This window comes from Chenopodium album, chromosome 23 (assembly GCF_948465745.1).
Source record: "Chenopodium album chromosome 23, dcCheAlbu1.1, whole genome shotgun sequence".
In the NCBI taxonomy this organism is placed as follows: domain Eukaryota; kingdom Viridiplantae; phylum Streptophyta; class Magnoliopsida; order Caryophyllales; family Amaranthaceae; genus Chenopodium; species Chenopodium album.
The window spans coordinates 30,794,279-30,813,054 of NC_137856.1; the positions used below are offsets into that span (position 1 = coordinate 30,794,279).

Consider the following 18,776-nt stretch of genomic DNA (forward strand, 5'->3'; position numbering starts at 1 on the left):
TAATTTTCCTTCTATCAAATGCAGCTCTTAAAGGTATCACATTATCAAGCCTTGTGTTGTGTAAAATATATATTCGTAATAGAAAATTAATAATGTGAAAGTATTTAATTTTGTCACCTATCATTAATTAGAGAAGATATTCTATCCAAAAAAATCATAAAATATATGGAAAACTTTTAATAGTACATATACAATATTAAATACGATTGAATGTTTATAAGAAAATCAATAATGAAATTTATTAAATGTTTTAAATGGAGTAAGAAACATCAATTATTATCACTATTAAACGTTTAATAGTACATATCAATATTAAATACTATTGAATGTTTATAAGAAAATCAATAATGAAATTTATTAAATGTTTTAAATGGAGTAAGAAACATCAATTATTATCACTATTATTAAACGTTTATACTCCCTCCGTCCCCAAAAGAACGACTCATTTGGCCTAATTTTAGTCCCAAATAGAATGACCCATTAGCTTTAAAATACCCACCAATTTGCAACAATATTTGTGCAAAATTAGCTTTCTCACATAAAATTTTGTTTTCCCATGTACTTTTATTACTATCTCTCTCTACTATTTTATAAATACCATGTAAAGTTATCTTTCCAATATACTTTTACTTCTTTTTATTTAACTTTATTAATACCCGCGAAATCAACCCAAGAGGGTCGTTCTTTTGGGGACGGAGGAAGTAAGAAACATCAATAATTAACTAGTAGTAAATGTCTATGAAAAAAAAAAATTAAAACTAAACACTATAAAATGTGTTTAAAAGAAAAATCAATAGACCTATACGAGTAATAAACATTACTGGTATCTCCGGTCTCTTATGTCTTACTCACTTATTATAGATACGCAATTTAAGAAGTTGTTGAATACTTGAATGATATGGTCATGTAGAAGATAAAGTAAAAGAGAGAAAAGGTAAAGGTGAATAAGAGAAAGTAAAGGTGTTTTTGTGGGATTGAAGGGGTAAGATGGTAAGGGCATGTATATCATAAATAGCATAAAGTAAAGTAAGTAGAACATTAAACAACGGTCTAAAATGGAATTTGATTAGAACAAAATTAAGGAAGGGAGTACAAATCTAAAAAGACACTTGTTATTATGTGGTAAAAAAAAATTTACCCTAGTCCAATTTAACTTGCACTATTAATACATGAGCGAAATTATGGTAAAGTCTACATTAATATAAACACTAGATAAGGATACTTCATATCAATCAATAATCAATAATTATATACCACAACTCCAAAAGGCGAAACTAGAATTGACACTTGCATTTTCTTATTAAAAATTTTTTCACCTTTTTTTCCTTTTTTCTTTTTTTTTTTTTTTTTTTTGCCAAATTTTAATGACATCAATTCTAAAATATATAGTAATACTAATTTCCATTTTGACAATGTATTTAATCCAATTATACTCAATTAATTTTTTTTACATATATATATATATATATATATATATATATATATATATATATAGTTACAAAAATATTAACATAGATTAAAAATAAGGTATTGGAATATATTATTATCCAAGATTATTATAATATTACAACATTATCAATTTTTTTTCTCCAACTTTAATCATTTGACAATAAAATTTATTTTAATTAAAAATCATAATTTTGGTAGCATACTTTGTGTAAATCTTAGCTTAAAACTATACATAGTTTTTATAACAACAATTAACTAAACAAAATCAATTTGTTATATTATACATAACATAAATTGGAAAATTCAATCTAATTACTCTAAACATTTATGTTATTTTTTAAAAATAAAAATAAAAATTTAAACCCCTACTACGCACTAAAAATATATTTAAAAAAGTTTATTACGGTATTACATATAAAAATCAATATTTTATTTTTAAAATTATAGATTAAATTTTCAACAGCTATCTCAAAAACTACCTCTAATTTCAAAAGTTAGGCCCACAATCTTTCTAACTTTTTATAAAAGCTACCTCCACCACTAAAAGCTACCTTAACCACTACTTTGTCAAACACTCACATTTTTTATTAAATCAAACCACTAAAAGGTACCTTAAATCTACTCAAAAACTAGCGTCGAACACGCCCTAAGTTTTCTCTCTTTTCCCGTATAAACAATAAAACATGTATAAGTTCTTAAGTTCTTTACAATAGTTGTCATTCAGGTTTGAATAAGTTTTCCTTTTTCAATTTTTTTTTATTCATATACACACAATGATGTCAAAATCTTGGAATGAATTCAATCAAGTCATCTCCATCTGCAACAAATATTCAATTAAATGCTTGACTTTATCTTTAACGGTTTCTCCTTTATGTCCTTCCCTTTCTTAATCTTGTTATATTTTGTTTGAATTTTTAATGTATAACTATTTGTTAAATTTTCGGTTAAAGAGCATATAAAGTACAATATGTCAAAGACTTATTAGTTAGGTATATAATGTACCACATACGTACTCCTTCCTTCCCTAGTTAGGAGCTCCATTTTCCTTGAGCACATAAATTTAGAACGGAAAAGATAAATTTTTGTTATGTATTACTAAAAATGAATAAAGAATTTGTTAGACATATGAGATATCGGAAAATATATAAGCTATACTCTACCGAGGAATTGGACCAAGTTCGAGAACAATGGACAAAGTACTTTTGGGATAAGTATATTTTGGATGATGTCACCAAATGATTTTGTGATCAGCAATCAACTTCGTACTCATTTACTTACGTACTAGGTTAGATCCCGTGCCATGCACGGTGATCATTATAGATTATTGATAGATAAGTATTATAAACATAAATTAGTCGAGGAATAATAAAAGTATGTGATATGTTAAATTGGTATTTGCAAGGCTAATTGTGGTTTCTAATACACAATTAAAATAAAAGTAGGCAAAAAATCAGACCAATATTTTTTCTTTTATAAAACAGATCACAATATATTTTTAAGAATACAATTTTTGGTTTATAGTTATCCAATTTTATTGTTTTAGAAAGATTTGTGAAATCTTTTTATTTTAAATATACTACATTAATATGGAATATGTACAACAAATAAAATTATTTTTGAAATTTATTTGTTTCCTTAATTAATAGATTTTTCATATAAAAAAATAATAACTAAGGACACACCAGGAGATGACACGTGTCATTGCTGGTGTGTTTTTTAGTATATAGTATTGATTGATTGATTGATGATTCTTGGTTTGCTACTCTAGTGGTTGTTTTTCTACTTTTGGGTATGTTGTCGTTGTTATTGTTGTATTGCTGATGCTGATGGTGTTGCATTGCTGTTGGAGAGAGAATATATGTTGGGTCCACTTGGTGAGAGAAATTAATTAAATTAAACTAGGTTAGGTCCCGTGCCATGCACGGTAATTTTTTATAACTATTATTAAATTAACAATGAATTTTTCTAAAATATTATATGATGTAATGAATTAATTTTAAAAGACCCTATAATTAATAATTACAAAAGAGCCTATTAGCCAGATAGTTATTTTTAAAACGCATTTGACAATATGTATATTATTATATTTTAATTTCATAAAAAATTGGTAAAATTTTCTCGTTGTTAACCAAATAGATTTCTTAAAACTTTGTACATTACACTCGGTAGTCACTATGTATGTCACAAATTATGTTAAAATCTGATTTTTTTTTCCTCTTAAATTTATAGTTGTTAATATTTATTTGTAGAAGGATACATCAAATCTTTTATTTTATCTATTTTTTAATATTTGAAATTCAAATTACTTTCTTGGAGCTTTTTAACATATAATCAAATAAATCTAAATAAAATTATTGTTGTAAGTTGTACATAACATTATGGCACAATTATGTTAAGAATCTGATTTTTTTTTTATTTTTATTTTTATTTTAGTTTATATATTTGCCAATGTACTCCGTGTATGTTATTGAAAAACATATCAAATCTCTTATTTATGTATTATTTTGCTATCTTTTTATTTATGTATAAGATTTATCAAATCTTTTATTTATGTACTGGTATTATTTTGCTATCTTTTTTATTTATGTATAAGTTTGTTTACTAAAGATTACCAGTATTATTTTTTTTAAAAAAAAACTAAAGGACACACCAGAAAATGACACGTGTCATTGCTGGCGTGTCTTTTAGTATATATATAGTGTTTGATTGATTGATATTGTAAAATTTTTTCAAATAAAGTAATGGAGCAAGTAGTTAAAAACAACCGCAAATAAAAAGTGAAGCAAGTATTTATAAACGGAGGGAGTATATTTTTCTTATATATCTCATACATTATACATTTTGCACGGATACGCTCTAAGGTAAAATATATAGGTGGCGCATTGGCGATATCTTCTACCGAAAAAGTTTACATTTTCATTCATTTTCTCTCTCCTCAAAAAAGTTCGAATTTTGCCAACGTAATCTCCTTTTTCTTCCCATTTCTTTCTTCTTGCTAACATCACAGATCTCTCACCTTCGATTTTTTTTTTCTTAATTCTTTTTAAAATTAATTTTGTTTTCGTTTTCTAAGATCTAATTTCACCTTCAATCAATCATTTCCCCAAATTTGAATGATTTCTAGGGTTTATTTCATTCCCCCAAATTAATAATTTAGGGTTTCGAAATTCTGCAGTAATGGACAAGGATCAGCATGGCGGCGCCGGATTACCGCCGACGGGAAGATTCTCGACGTTTTCTCCCTCTTCAACAACGTCGCAAACGCAAACGACGTCGTTTAGCAATGATTTGAGTCGAATGCCGGATAATCCGCCGAAAAATATGGGTCATAGAAGAGCACATTCCGAGATTCTTACTCTTCCCGATGATATTAGCTTCGACAGTGATCTTGGTGTTGTCGGAGGTGGGCCCGATGGCCCGTCATTGTCGGATGAAACGGAGGAGGATTTGTTTTCTATGTACATTGATATGGACAAGGTGAATTCGGCGACTTCGGCGAATTCCGGGTTTCAGATTGGTGAGGCTTCGTCTGGGGCGGGGGCGGAAAAGGCGGTATCCGGGGGCGGGGGCGGGAGTGAGAGGCCGAGGGCGAGGCATCAGCATAGTCAATCAATGGATGGGACGACGTCGATTAAGCCGGAAATGCTTGTTCCTGGGGGTGATGAGGGTTCTCATGCTGATGCTAAGAAGGCAATGTCCGCTGCTAAGCTTGCAGAGCTTGCTCTTATTGATCCTAAGCGTGCTAAGAGGTAATTGCTGTTGAGAATGTGTCAATTTGTTGCCTCTTTTTTTATTCAATTGTTTAGTTTGATTAATAGAAATTTTTGGATTTTGGATGATTATTCTTGAGATATTATTATGAAGAATTGCTCATTTTATAATGTTGGTGAAATGTGAGAACTTTGCCTTAAAAGTTTAAATTGCCCAGGTTTTGAATTATTGTTTTCTTTTATGTTTTGGCTAGTTCTTGTTGTTTCTGTTTAGGCATGATAAATTCCATGGAAAGCATTCTTCTAGGCTGCTTTGATATATTCTACATGGTAATGTGTTGAACAAGTATCAGAACTTTATTATGGTTCGAAATTCGAATCTTGATTTATTTATCAAGAGCTGGTAATTCAGATTTTGTGAATATACAATTATGGTATGTTGTTCAGCTTTTATGTATAATGATTTTGGTAATTTAATGAGAGACATTATTGGGGTGAGTCTATTTGGAAAGTATTGTCTGGCTCTTGAACTTGTAGTACTCAGTAGAATGTAATTATATTACCAATAAGTGTCTTATACATCATATTACAATTAACTAATTAAGTCACACCTTAAGACAAATTATTCGGGGGCTACGATGACGTAATTCTTCTGGGTCCTGGGCCTCTATTCAGTAAATTAAATACCCACTTTGGGAGATAAACAACGGTTTAATCACCTATTCCATCTTAAAATAAATTTAACCATTAGAAATTAATAAGTTTTTAAAAGGGCGAAGTTTATTTTGAGGGATGAAGGATATTGAATATTAATCGATCATGATAGAGATTTTGAATAAAAAACGTTGAAAATAAGAAATTTTTATTTTTGAGATTTTAATTAATTTTGGAAGATAGAAAGATTTTGGGAATTAGAATGAAATTGAGAAATTGTGGGAGAAAAAAAAATTAGAAATTAAATTGGAAAATGAAAGTTTTGAATTATTTTTTTATTAAAATTGAAATATTGCATGATTTTTGGAGTTTGGGTGGAGAAATATTAGTATTATATATAAATAAATAATTTATTGGTTAAGGATTTGAACCTATAATCTCACAAATAATAATGGAGCACTAAACCACTAATACCAGATTTACTTCTACATAGAACTATGAAACTAATATTGATATATCCATATTTTTGGGGTTCGAAACCATCACTGAAATCTATACTATATACTAAAGTGAAACCTTTTGGAGGGAATTTTCCCTCCTATTTTTTGTTAATTAATATTTAGTTTATATAATTTTAGAAAGCACGATAACACTATATTGTCCATCTACTACATATTAATTACTGAATACGTCAAATTATATAGTCTGTTATTGAAATAGCATTACCTGATATATATCATCTAATTCTACAAGTAGTATATTTAACCTTTTACTATATCCATCTAATAATCCGATGGCTTGGGTATGAACTAGTTATTACCATAACATGATGGATAGGTGGATAGGCTAGTATAGGGAATTGGTTGCGTGGATCCTAGATGGCTAAGTAAATGAAGGAATAGTTGGCATTTTGCTTGATATGGCATTATGAATGGAAACAAAGTTGAGGGCAATTTGAATAAGATTCATTGGACTCCATAAGAACACTATGAAGATTTAATAATATTGTATTCTTTTTTTGTATCCAGAAAATTATGTCTTACATCTTAATGAGTTTTATTAGCACGAGGATGTAGGTTTAGATTTTATTCACATGTGATTGATTGAGCAAATATAAGAGTATCTATGACTTTACTTTATTGAATTCCCCTACATCCATTATTTCATATGTGAATGGTAACGGGACAATCTTTTTCTATAAATTTATAGGTAAATTTCCTATTCATGTTTATTTGACTTAGAACCTACATGGAATATGCTATACAATTTGATTGTATAGCATATTTGTTAGTATGAGTTGAAATAGACTGTGCACTTGATAGTTTGATACTTAGGAAAAACTTAAAATCTTAGCCAAAAGAGGGGAAGGGGGTTGTACAATAATGTGTGAGATATTGTAAATTTGAATTTAAAAATTGGAACTCAAATCTTAGACCAATGAATAGGATAGTCCTCTATGAACCACAATCTAGCTTGCATGCTCCAAAACGTGGTTAACTCGTGAGGAGTGGGCTCAAGAGAATTGGGTAGCATAAGTAAAAATCAAGGCAAGTAGTTGTTATATAATTTACTGGGTCATTCTTATTGATGTGCGCTTCATCTATTTCAAAACTATTTTTTCCATGTCATTTATTACAAAAGTTATCTTAATTGAGGGAATGCGTTTAAGTGCTTTGGATGAAAGTAGGCATTTAACTTTCAATTAGGACTATTTACGCCATACGACTATTTTGCATCCCTCTCTCCACTTGCTCCACATGAGTATTATGCATACTCTGCAAAGTTAATTTAAATTCCTTTTTTTTTTTTATGAAAGTAAATGCTTGGACTGAAACCCGTATAGTGCATGCATGATTCAATCCCTATGTTTAAGGGACTTTGAAATTTCTTTTTACAACTTCCTCTGTTGCAAAATAGTTGCAACACTTTTAGTTTATTCATATACTTCCTCCATTTCATATTAGTTGACACGTTTCTTTAGGCACGTTTGCCTATGCATAACTTCAAACATCTATATCTTCAATTATTAATAGGTAAAAACTATAATAAAAAGGTATTAACGTTGAAAAATGTTTTACAATTTTATTGAAAGCATATGTGGTAATAAAATTTGAAGAAATTACTTTCATTTTAGATTTTCATCTTTAATATTATTACTAGTAGATAATTAAATATATATGGTCAAAGTTACCATCTTGAAATAGTTTGGTAGGCTATTATAGTTGAGAGAATAGGGTAGCCTGAAGAGAACAAGGCGTATTGCTTTCAGATTTTGTTCTCTTCAGGCTACCCTATAGATAAAATGGTCCAAGTTCCTGAAAGTGAAAATTAGATAATACACCAGGGGTACACCCGGGTAAATAAAAAAAGGCGGAAAGAACATATAGTGTTTGATAAAGAACATACTTATGTTTGACAAAGAACATTTCTTTAATATGTTGTTTGAGTGTGATCAGTGTGTTCTTTAACTAAAATAATATGTTCTTTATATTATAACTTATGTTATTTAACATATGTTAATAAACATATATGTTTTTTTGGGTTTAATAATACAAAGTATGTTCTTTGAATTTGGCGTGTATGTTCTTTAAGATCGTAGTAACGCCCAAATTCTATTTTTATTATCATATGTCATATTTAAATTACTTTTGTTATCCTATATTCTTTGAGTTTGATTAGTGTGTTATTTAGGTATTTTCTATATGTACTTTACAATATAAATTATGTTCTTTTAACTTATGTTATTTTGAAATTTGATATTGAAATCTTAAATTATTTTTAATTGAAAATAATATTAGAGTGTAAATTATTATGGAAAGTTGAATTTTTTTTGAGAGATAAAAAACTAATTTTTGGGGAAATGATATCTTTGGTAAGAATTTTTTAAGAGGTGATCAACATTAGCATGACTTGCATCCCGACCCGATCCGGCCCGAAATAGGGCTTGAAAAAAGCCCGAAAACCCGCTACTTTTCTACGGGCTTGGGCACGACAAATTATGATATGGCCTGGCCTTACTCGATTTTTTATCACCTCTAAATTTTTTCCGATAATAATGTGTAATTTTTCAGAAAATTTTATTAACTTTTTATCTCGTTCTTTTTATTATATCTTTATGTTCTTTGGCAATGCATGCTTTTGTCAAATACAAACATGTTCTTTGTCAAATACATATATGTTCTTTAAGAAACACGGGATGTTCTTTCCGCCTTTTTTTTATTAATCCGGGTGTACGATGAGCACTGTACACCCGTGTGTATAAACCACGGAATTGGGTGATGAATCATGCGTACACACTTTTTATGAGTATCAGTCCATGCATTTAACATTACTCAAAATAGGGGATTTTAAACAAACCTCGCTGAGAGGGGTGCAAAATAATCGTGTGGAATATAGTCCTACTTAAAAGTTGAATGGCTACTTTGAACCACCTAAAAGGCATGCCCTCATTCAGGATATCTGTTATAAATGGCATGCCCTCATTCAGGATATCTGTTATAAATGGCATGGCAATCTTATCGTTCTACTTGCCATAAAATATCATGTAAAAATGTGAATGCCTGATCTTGTATAAAGATCGTTGACAATTTTTGTCGTATATGGTAGCCCTGCCATTGTGGTGTGACCTTGACATGCGTTAATTTTGTGTTGCCAAGCGATATAAAGGCTTGTATTATCATAGTTTTTTTTTTCATCCAATGCTAGGTTCTTCTACTCCTTTTTTTTTTTTTTTTTTTTGACAGTCTTCTACTCCTTCATCAAATAGCTAGGCAAAAAAAAATTCTTTTGTTTATTAGCAATGCCAAAAGATATGAAATCAACTCAAGCAAGGTTTTGTTTTGATTTGTCCATTTTGTAATGTACAATGTGCTTTTTAGGACTTGTAAGAAGTTTATATGGTTGCTGCTTTTGATTTTCTCCCATTTATTGCACATGTACATCCCCAAGTTTTCTTTCTTTTTGCTTAATCCTGTTGTGTCACTCCTTTCTGGATAAATTTTTGACTCGTTGGAGTTCAGGAGAACTTCAAAATCTAATTCAGGAAGGTTTCACCTTATTGTATCTCATTGAAAGTTAAAGAAAATCGTTGTTTAATTCTCTATTTTTTTTCAGGGAGAGTGGGTATGAAGTCGTAATTTCTGCTTAAACTCAATTTCAAGTTATTGTTGAGGTTTTGTGATGCTATTTGCTGATAATTATTCTAATGTGATTGTTATATGTTGTATAAATGCTATTATGTGTATATGGCCACAGAATTTTTTTTGTATCTGGGGCTCTTGGGTTTGCATTGGATCAAAGAGCAGTTGATGATTAATATATTAGTACTGAAGTCTTTTGTGACTTTAACATCTTTATAACTTTTATGGCTATAACATGCTCTATATTTTTGCTGTAATTGCAACTAGGCCAAATTATCTGACTGTTATTCTTCACTTTAATTATCGTCTCTACTTTGTTTTGCTTGAGTAGAATCTGGGCTAATAGGCAGTCAGCTGCAAGATCTAAGGAAAGGAAGATGAGATACATTGCTGAGCTAGAGCGCAAAGTCCAAACTTTGCAAACTGAGGCTACCTCTTTGTCTGCTCAGTTGACCCTGCTGCAGGTAATAGGTCATTTGGGTGACTTTGTTAAAGAGGCAGTTTTATAACTATACACTGCAGTTTTCAATCGGTCCTGCTAGTTTACTTCATTTTCATTGCGTTTTGCCTCAACTATAATTGTCTTAACTTTTATCTAGACCCTTTTTTTTTTTTTTTTTTTTTTTCCAAGCTGATGCATTTTTCTTTCCTCTCTTGTGAACTCTTAATATTGGTGAATTGATTAATACTCTGCAGAGAGATACAAATGGCCTTAATGCTGAGAACAGTGAGTTGAAGCTACGTCTGCAAACTATGGAGCAGCAGGTTCACTTGCAGGATGGTAAGAACCCATCCTTGCTTAATGCATTCCTCTCATCCAATATCTGTATTGCTTAGTTTTGGACTGCTTTAAAATTATATAGAGTTTAATATGTTGAAGTCAAGGAGAGTCATTTATGCAAATTTCTGCAAGTGTTATAGCAAATGAGAGAATTAACAGTTTTTTTATGGAAGCTTAATTTTACTTAGCAGCATCATTTTTTGGCAGATATATGTATTATTTGCTGTGATGGAGAAGACTACTCATATACTGGATTTTTTTTTTTTTTTTTTATTATTATTTTATTAATTTTTTTTATAGTGTCTTAAATTGGCTGTATATATGGGTATACATTGCTAAAAGCCCTTAGAATCATATGACCATGTGTCCGCAGTAATGAAGATTCAAGGTTAGTCTAGTGGTTGAGGCCTTCCTTCCATCGCTGTGAGAGGGGTTCGATTCTCACCCCATGCAAGTGGGATGCCTAATTTCCCCCTACTTGCAAGGGGTGTATGCCCTTATTACTAATGCTTGTCTTACACAATATGTCAATACAACGTCTTTTGGGTTTTCTTGTCAATAGGATCTATGTTTCTGCTTGGACTTGTTCATTCTGTTATAGTCTGAATTATCTTACAAGGACTGTATCTGCATGATTGCTAATTGGGTAGTTACAGAATACAAATCTTACAGTGGAGTTGCAATACAACCCTTCAACTCACTCCTTTCTCCTAAAATTCATGGACACTAAATGTGGACATTTTTCCTGGATTTAAATTATGAGATGAGAAGCAAAATGTTGGGTCTTTTTCGAGTCAAGAGTCGACCGTTGATGGTCAGTCCTTGCTGGTTGTCACCGATTGACCTGTTAATGCATTCAAATCCTGAAATTATTAACCTCAATATATACCAAACGATAAAACCATATCTTTTTATTGGCTCTAGATCTATATTATTTATGGAAGAATCATTACGCAACTGTGGCTGCAGTGTAGAATGAAGAATAATCACAAGATGGGGATGGGGGTGGTGGGAATTCCTTATAGAGCCCGTAAGGGAGGATAATTATTCCTGTGGTATGAGATTCCATTAGGTATTGAGTCCTTTTCATTGCTTCCCGTGAATCTGAAGTCCCTATCCTAACAGTCCCCTTAGAAGGTTGTGATGAGGCTTCCACTCCGAGCCTTGTCACCTCTGAGCTCTGACAACTAGGGAATAGATGAACTGATGTAGTTTATTTAAATTTTATGGGCTGTCATATTAGTAGTGATACCCTATCAATCAATAAGCTGTGTTCCGTTGCTTCTTTGATTTATTTCTTTCAACAATAACATTTTGTTTATGATATTCTGGACTAATGCAGCATTAAATGAAGCGCTGAAAGAGGAGATTCAGCATTTAAAATTGGTGACTGGTCAAGCTATGTCCAATAGTGGGCCTATGATGAACTTTCCAGCTTCCTATGCAGCCAACCAGCCGTTTTACCCAAGCAACCAGGCAATGCATACTCTGATAACCGCACAGCAGTTTCAACAGCTACAGCTTCATTCTCAAAAGCAGCAGCAACAGTATCAACAGCATCAACTGCATCAGCTCCAGCAGCAACAATTGCAGCATCAAGAACCAACCCAGATGTCTCAGCATTCTGGTGATTTCAAAATGAGGTCATCAATGTCATTATCCAAAGAGAATGCATCAGATCCCATTTCCGGAGCATCACAGGATTAAAGGCATGGAGTTATTCTGCAACGAGTTCAATATAGTAAAATTACATCAGCAGGGATAACTTTTAAGTTGTTTATTTAGTCTCTATAGTCTATACAAGCTTATATTGTTTGTAGTAAAATTACATCTACAGTTGAAAAACTACAGGTAAAAATTGTTTGTAGGCATTGTGGGTATTGTGATTGGTCTTTGGGGTAAGATGATGTAGGCTGTATCTTATCCAAGCTTCGGAATTGTTTTGGAGCTATTATCGTTAGATGGATGTCGTAAAAGAGTTTAGAGAAATGCCCTATATATCTACATAGTTGATAGCAGGAGCGGGTAGTGATGGAGTGGTTTGAAGTCCATGTAGGGTGCATGTGTTGGGTATTATTGATATTTTATAGTTAACTCATTCATTGTAAACAAGCTTGTAGCTGGTCTAAGCTTTATTCTAGCTTAGTTCATTAGTCACTAATCATTTAGCAAATTTTGATAAGCACAGGTAAATTTTGATCTTACAGATTGCGCTTCTGAAAGGCACTCGAAGAATTCTTTCTGCAATCAAGGTTTCCATGCTTGGAGATTATTCCAAGCTTTTACTGATTTTGTATTAGTTGATAGGAGGGGGACAGAAACAACATTTGCTGGCCTGAATTCTTCTATTTGATGTCGTTTTATTTACACTTCCATACTTTGTAGAGGAAGGTTACCTGCTTGCTGGCTGAAAGTTGGTAAGAGCTAATGAAGCTCAGCTTGACGTTTATTGTTTGATTTGTATTAATTTTTTAATTTGAAAAAAAGTTTGTGCTTGTTCACATAATTGACCATATTCTAGATCTCTTTTATTACTTAAAAGTTTTTGGAAAGTGCTAAACTGGTAACATTCCAAAGTTAGATGCTTACCAATAAAATTAGTTCACCTTAATTTTCTTTACAACACCCATTATAACAAATATGCAAGTTATTGAGTTATTCCCATCACTTCACCCAAACTGTCAAGCATAACACCTCCCAAACCAATTCTTTCATCACCAAAGCAACCAGCGTCTGTGTTCGCCTTATAGCGGCCAACAGCAGATGACAGTCAGGACACCGTTCCATAAGGGGTAGACAGAGCAGGAGAAGCAGAAAAACTAACCTCATTAGCCAGCTCAAACTCTCCAACAATAGTAACAGCTTTCCTGATTACATCAGTAGGGAGTTTCAGTAGACACTTTTTCAAGAGACATACACCAATCCCAGACAGAAGTTCATAAGACCCAAAAACATGACTTTAAAATAATGAATTAAACCTTTTTTTTCTTTTTCTTTTTTTTTTCTTTTATTCTTTCGACTTTTGAGGGAAACTTAAACAATATTACTTGCTTTCATAAGATTATGAATCGGAGTATTTGACGCAATAATGTAATAAAACAAATTCAATTTATTACAACTCAACAAAAACAACAAGAATCATGAACCAAAAAGAAAAAATCTAATATAATCAAGTGTACAATTATTTTCCTCGGAATAATCATGCTTGCAAACTGGACACCGGCTATCGCGTTTCAAAAACCAATTGGCGATGCAGTGCCGGTGAAAGTTATGCCGGCACACCGGAAGAATTCGAAGCAATTCTCCGTCTTCAAACGGATACATACACATGGCACAATCTTGGTTAATAAATTCAGTCTGCCTATTTATTGAGTATATATCTATTGGAAATCTCCTATATATTTTTTCGGGGACATAATGTCCAGCTAAATGATAATAACGAAAAATAATAAATGCTACTAAAACTATTACAAGAGCAATTGCTGCTAAAATGGCTAAAGCTTTTCTGGTAGAGAGTCCGAATATATAACCGTTGTCAACGAGTTTTCCATAGACTACCGGTAAATTTGCAAGTTCCCTGAATTATGCACAAATTGAACTAATTTAAGTTTCAATAATAAATTCTAACGCATGTATAAAACTCGAACAAACCCGGGGTAAATAAGAAATAAGGGAAAAAAAAACTATTTAGGAAAATAATCCTCACGTATACTTCAATTTGTATAGTTCATGTTTTAACACCAGATATATGTCAAATACATATAATAATTATGGATCTATGACCTTTATTTATATCGAATAAATGAATTCAACTAAAGCTATATTTTTGCCTCAATATATATAAACTTATAAGGGCATAATTATACCGAGAAATGCAACGAAACTCAACTCGTTCATTTTCATATATACATGTATATATATGTATACAAGTATGAAGTATTAGTGAATTACATGTAATATTGTATATGTCAATTAAAATGGTTTTCACTACAGAATGTAATAAAATTATGCTATATTTTTGCTATAGGCCATACAATAATATAAAATCAAATAATAAAAAAAAGATTAATTCTTGTATCATCTAGCAACTATATATATACTACGCATAATAATTGTGTATATAAATATTAATAATCCAAGAACAGCATAACATACTACGCAAAATTGTGTATATAAATATTAATAATCCAAGAACAATTTTTTATTAGTTACTTATGAAAGCAAAATAAGTATCTAGCCACTGCATTAAAGTTGTTTTACCATATGATCAGTAGTCTGACGAATGAAATAAACCTTAGAGGAGCACCATAAGAAGAAGCTGACTTTTGAGTTGATGCCATTGCACTTGAAATGAAGATAATATATAAAAAATTGTTTTCTTTTAATTTGTAATTCAACTAAAACAATTGAAGGATATGAGTTCTGCACATATGCAATGTTATTTATACTTGTACAAATCACTAGCTAGTAATTAAGCAAATTCTCTACGTAACAAACTCCATCATCATTGTTAACTAATCGTATTTTCTAATTAATCTCTATAATAACCTCTCAAGTTTAGTTATTATTCTAGTAAGGGTGGTCCGCATATAAACTACTTATCAATAATATATGCCATTAAGATACATATTATCACGCTGTAATCAATAATCATTTACAAATGCGGCAATTTTTTTGAAAATAAATTCATGAAATGGTTTCCTACAACATCATATACTAAAAATTAAATTAAATTGATGCACTAATTCATACTAAACTTGGGAATGTCAGATGTTCAAGATTGTATAGCTGAATTGGCTTGTGAGTATGATTCACTTCCTTAGCAGATTAGAATGAAACTTGTTAGGTTTCCAAAAAAGATACAATATTTCAGCAATTTCAATTATGTATATCCAAAATTTTAACAACAAACATCATATAAAGGGCAATGCTACATGGTTTTAATTTAAGAATGAATTACAAAATCACACGCAAATCAATGTAATGAATTAATGTTATATTTTCATTTGTTATTTTTATTTTCATTTAATTTTTAGCTTCTTATATATAACCCTTAGAGATATGTATAATATTTTCCTTAATTAAAATGACATAAAAATACCGTTTAAATGAATTAATAACATAATAGACCAATAATACATAGGCTTCAACTAATAATTAACAATGTCATTTTCAACCTCAAAATCATTAATTTCAAATGTCACTAGCATAAATTGTATAGCGGAGATGAGATCAAAACAATTTCCTATTTCGTTATTAGGTTACATTATTTGCCTACTGCACAGCAAAGTCGCGAATCCCCTTGGTTATGAAGTTGAACCTACACTACACATCGATCAACTATCAAATAAACCTCATATCAGGACCCAAAATCACAGTAAAGGTTACATTTTATTTTTTCCTAACAAATAATCTAATTACTCCATACTTTATTCAACATATTTTGTACTCACAAACCGAGTCAGCTAGACATTCTTGATCGAACAATTGAACTTCCCAAGTTTAGTAATGTAGTACATACGTAGGATTGTAAGAGTAGTAGTGCACAATTTATATAAATGAAATGCATGTATCGTAAGTATCAATGTATCATCACTTAACTACATTCTTAGTAGTGCACGATATAGATGTGATACACGTAGGTATCATCACTTCATTAAATTCTTAGTGAGTTACATTGTAGATATTCATTCTTTTAAGATTTTAGTTTCAAATAATTAACTACTTTTGGAAACTACTACTCTGTTCATATTTACTGAACTAAGTTAAACTGAAGTGATTGGAGCTGAACTGATTGAAGCTGAATTGAACTTAGGGCCTGTTCATATTTACTTAATTTCAGTATAGTTCAATTCAGTTCAGCTCCAATCAGTTCAGTTCAGTTCAACTCCAATCAGTATAGAAATTTTGAGGTTTTGGGACCCGATGGCGAAAAAACTTTGAGACCCTAAGGGATAAATCTCTTAGTCATATAATGCAGATTGAAACTATATATGTTCCTTGTATGTTGTAAACGTGCGTGGTAGGCTTGAGTTTACAAAATCACTCCAAGTTGTGAACGGGTGAAATGGCCGTTTAAGGGCATATTGGACGGTTTCACCAACCCAATTTGATTCCTGGACGATATTAGGGACTATGGTAAACATCTCGGCAATTTTTATTTCCGGGCAAAAAAAGGTCAAAAAAATTACAAAATTTAAGGCTATAATCCACATTTTTTGAAGAAATTTTGAGGTGTAAGGGCCTGGTGGAGAAAAAGAGTTGAGACCCTAGGGGATATAACTCAGGGTCTTATATTGCCATTTGAAACCATATATGATCATTATATATTGTCATAAACGTCTGTGGAAGGCTTGAGATAACGAAATCAGTGCAAGTTGCGAACGGGTAAAATGACCGTTTATGGGCATATTAGATGCATGGTTCCACCGACCCAAATGAACTCCAAAAGAATATAAGGGATCATGGTAAACATCTCGGCAATTTTTTTCCGGGCGAAAAAAGGTCAAAAAATTAAAAAATTGAAGGCTGTAATCTTCGCTTTTTGAGGAAATTTTGAGTTTTTAAGACCCATGTTGAAAAGTGTTGAAACTTTAGGGGATATATCTCAGGGTCATATATTGTTGTATGATACCATATATGATCATTATATGTTGTCATTTTTGTACGTGGTAGGCTTGAGTTTACGAAATCACTATAAGTTATGAACGGGTAAAATGGCCATTTAAGGGCATATTGGATGGTTCCACCGACCCAATTGGACTTTCGGAGTGTATTAAAGAACATGGTAAACATCTCAGAAACTTTTATTTTGGGCGAAAAAAAGTTCAAAAAATGACAAAATTGAAGGCTATAATCCACGCTTTTTGAGGAAATTTTGAGGTTTCGGAGCCTGGTGGCGAAAAGCCTTGAGAACCTAAGGGATATATCTCGGGGTCATATACTGATGTTTGAAACCAAATATGATCATTATATGTTGTCATAAACGCACGTGGTAGGCTTGAGTTTACGAAATCACTACAAATTGTGAACGGGTAAAATGACTGTTTAAGGGGCATGTTGGATGGTTCCAATGACCCAATTGGACTCCCAGAGGGTATTAAGGACCATGGTAAACATCTCGACAATTTTTATTTCCTGGCAAAAAAAGGTTAAAAAATTTCCAAATTTGAAGGCTATAATCCACATTCTTTGAGGAAATTTTGAGGTTTAAGGGCCCGGTGGCGAAAAGTATTTAGACCCTAAGGGATACATTTCGGGATCATGTAATGCCGTTTGAAACCGTATATGATCATTATATGATGTCATAAACGTCCGTGGTAGGCTTGAGTTTACAAAATATGTGCAAGTTGCGAACGGGTAAAATGACCGTTTAAGGGCATATTAGATGGTTCCACATACACAGTTGGACTTCCGGAGTGTATTAGGGACCATGGTAAATATTTCGGAAATTTTTATTTTCGAGGAAAAAAGGTCAAAAAATTACAAAATACAAGGCTATAATCCACGATTTTTAAGGAAATTTTGAGGTTTTGGGGCTTGGTGGCGAAACGCCTTGAGACCCTAAGGGATACATCTCGGGGTCATATAATGTCATTTGAAACCATATATGATCATTATATGATGTCATAAACGTCCGTAGTAGGTTTGAGTTTACGAAATCACTACAAGTTGTGAACTAGTTAAGGCCATATTTGATGGTTCCACCGACCCAATTGGACTCGTGGAGGGTATTAGGGACCATGGTAAACATCAAGGCAATTTTTATTCACGGGAGAAAAAAAGTTCAAAAATTACAAAATTAAATGCTATAATCCAAGCTTTTTGAGAAAATTTTGAGTTTTCGGGGTTCGGTTGTGAAAAGTGTTGACACCCTAGGGGATATATCTCGGAATAACATATTGATGTTTAAAACCATATATGATCATTACATGTTGTCTTAAACATACGAGGTAGCTAGGCTTGCGTTTACGAAATCACGTCAAATTGTGAACGGGTTTAAGGGGCATATTGGATGGTTCTACCGACCCAATTGGACTCCCG

General features: G+C 31.7%; 1 protein-coding gene across 2 annotated transcripts; it reads left to right on the forward strand.

The window, feature by feature from the left end:
- The first annotated feature begins 4,322 nt into the window (after positions 1-4,322).
- Positions 4,323-13,106, forward strand: LOC145608165 (putative transcription factor PosF21). 2 transcript variants are annotated; one of them, XM_081663776.1, is made up of 5 exons: positions 4,323-4,409; positions 4,625-5,198; positions 10,284-10,416; positions 10,649-10,733; positions 12,076-13,106. In XM_081663776.1, the coding sequence occupies exons 2-5, from the start codon at positions 4,627-4,629 to the stop codon at positions 12,438-12,440; spliced, it is 1,155 nt and encodes a 384-aa protein (XP_081519902.1). In that variant the 5' UTR covers positions 4,323-4,409; positions 4,625-4,626; the 3' UTR covers positions 12,441-13,106. The 2 variants fall into 2 exon arrangements, with proteins under 2 accessions (XP_081519902.1, XP_081519901.1); XM_081663775.1 differs by having other exon boundaries at positions 4,363-5,198.
- Positions 13,107-18,776: the final 5,670 nt, after the last annotated feature.

Coding starts and splice junctions, on each gene's coding strand:
- LOC145608165 (XM_081663776.1), top strand. CDS start 4,627: ATGGACAAGGATCAGCATGGCGGCGCCGGATTACCGCCGACGGGAAGA. Junction 5,199..10,283: donor GATCCTAAGCGTGCTAAGAG/GTAATTGCTGTT, acceptor TTGCTTGAGTAG/AATCTGGGCTAATAGGCAGT. Junction 10,734..12,075: donor GCAGGTTCACTTGCAGGATG/GTAAGAACCCAT, acceptor GGACTAATGCAG/CATTAAATGAAGCGCTGAAA.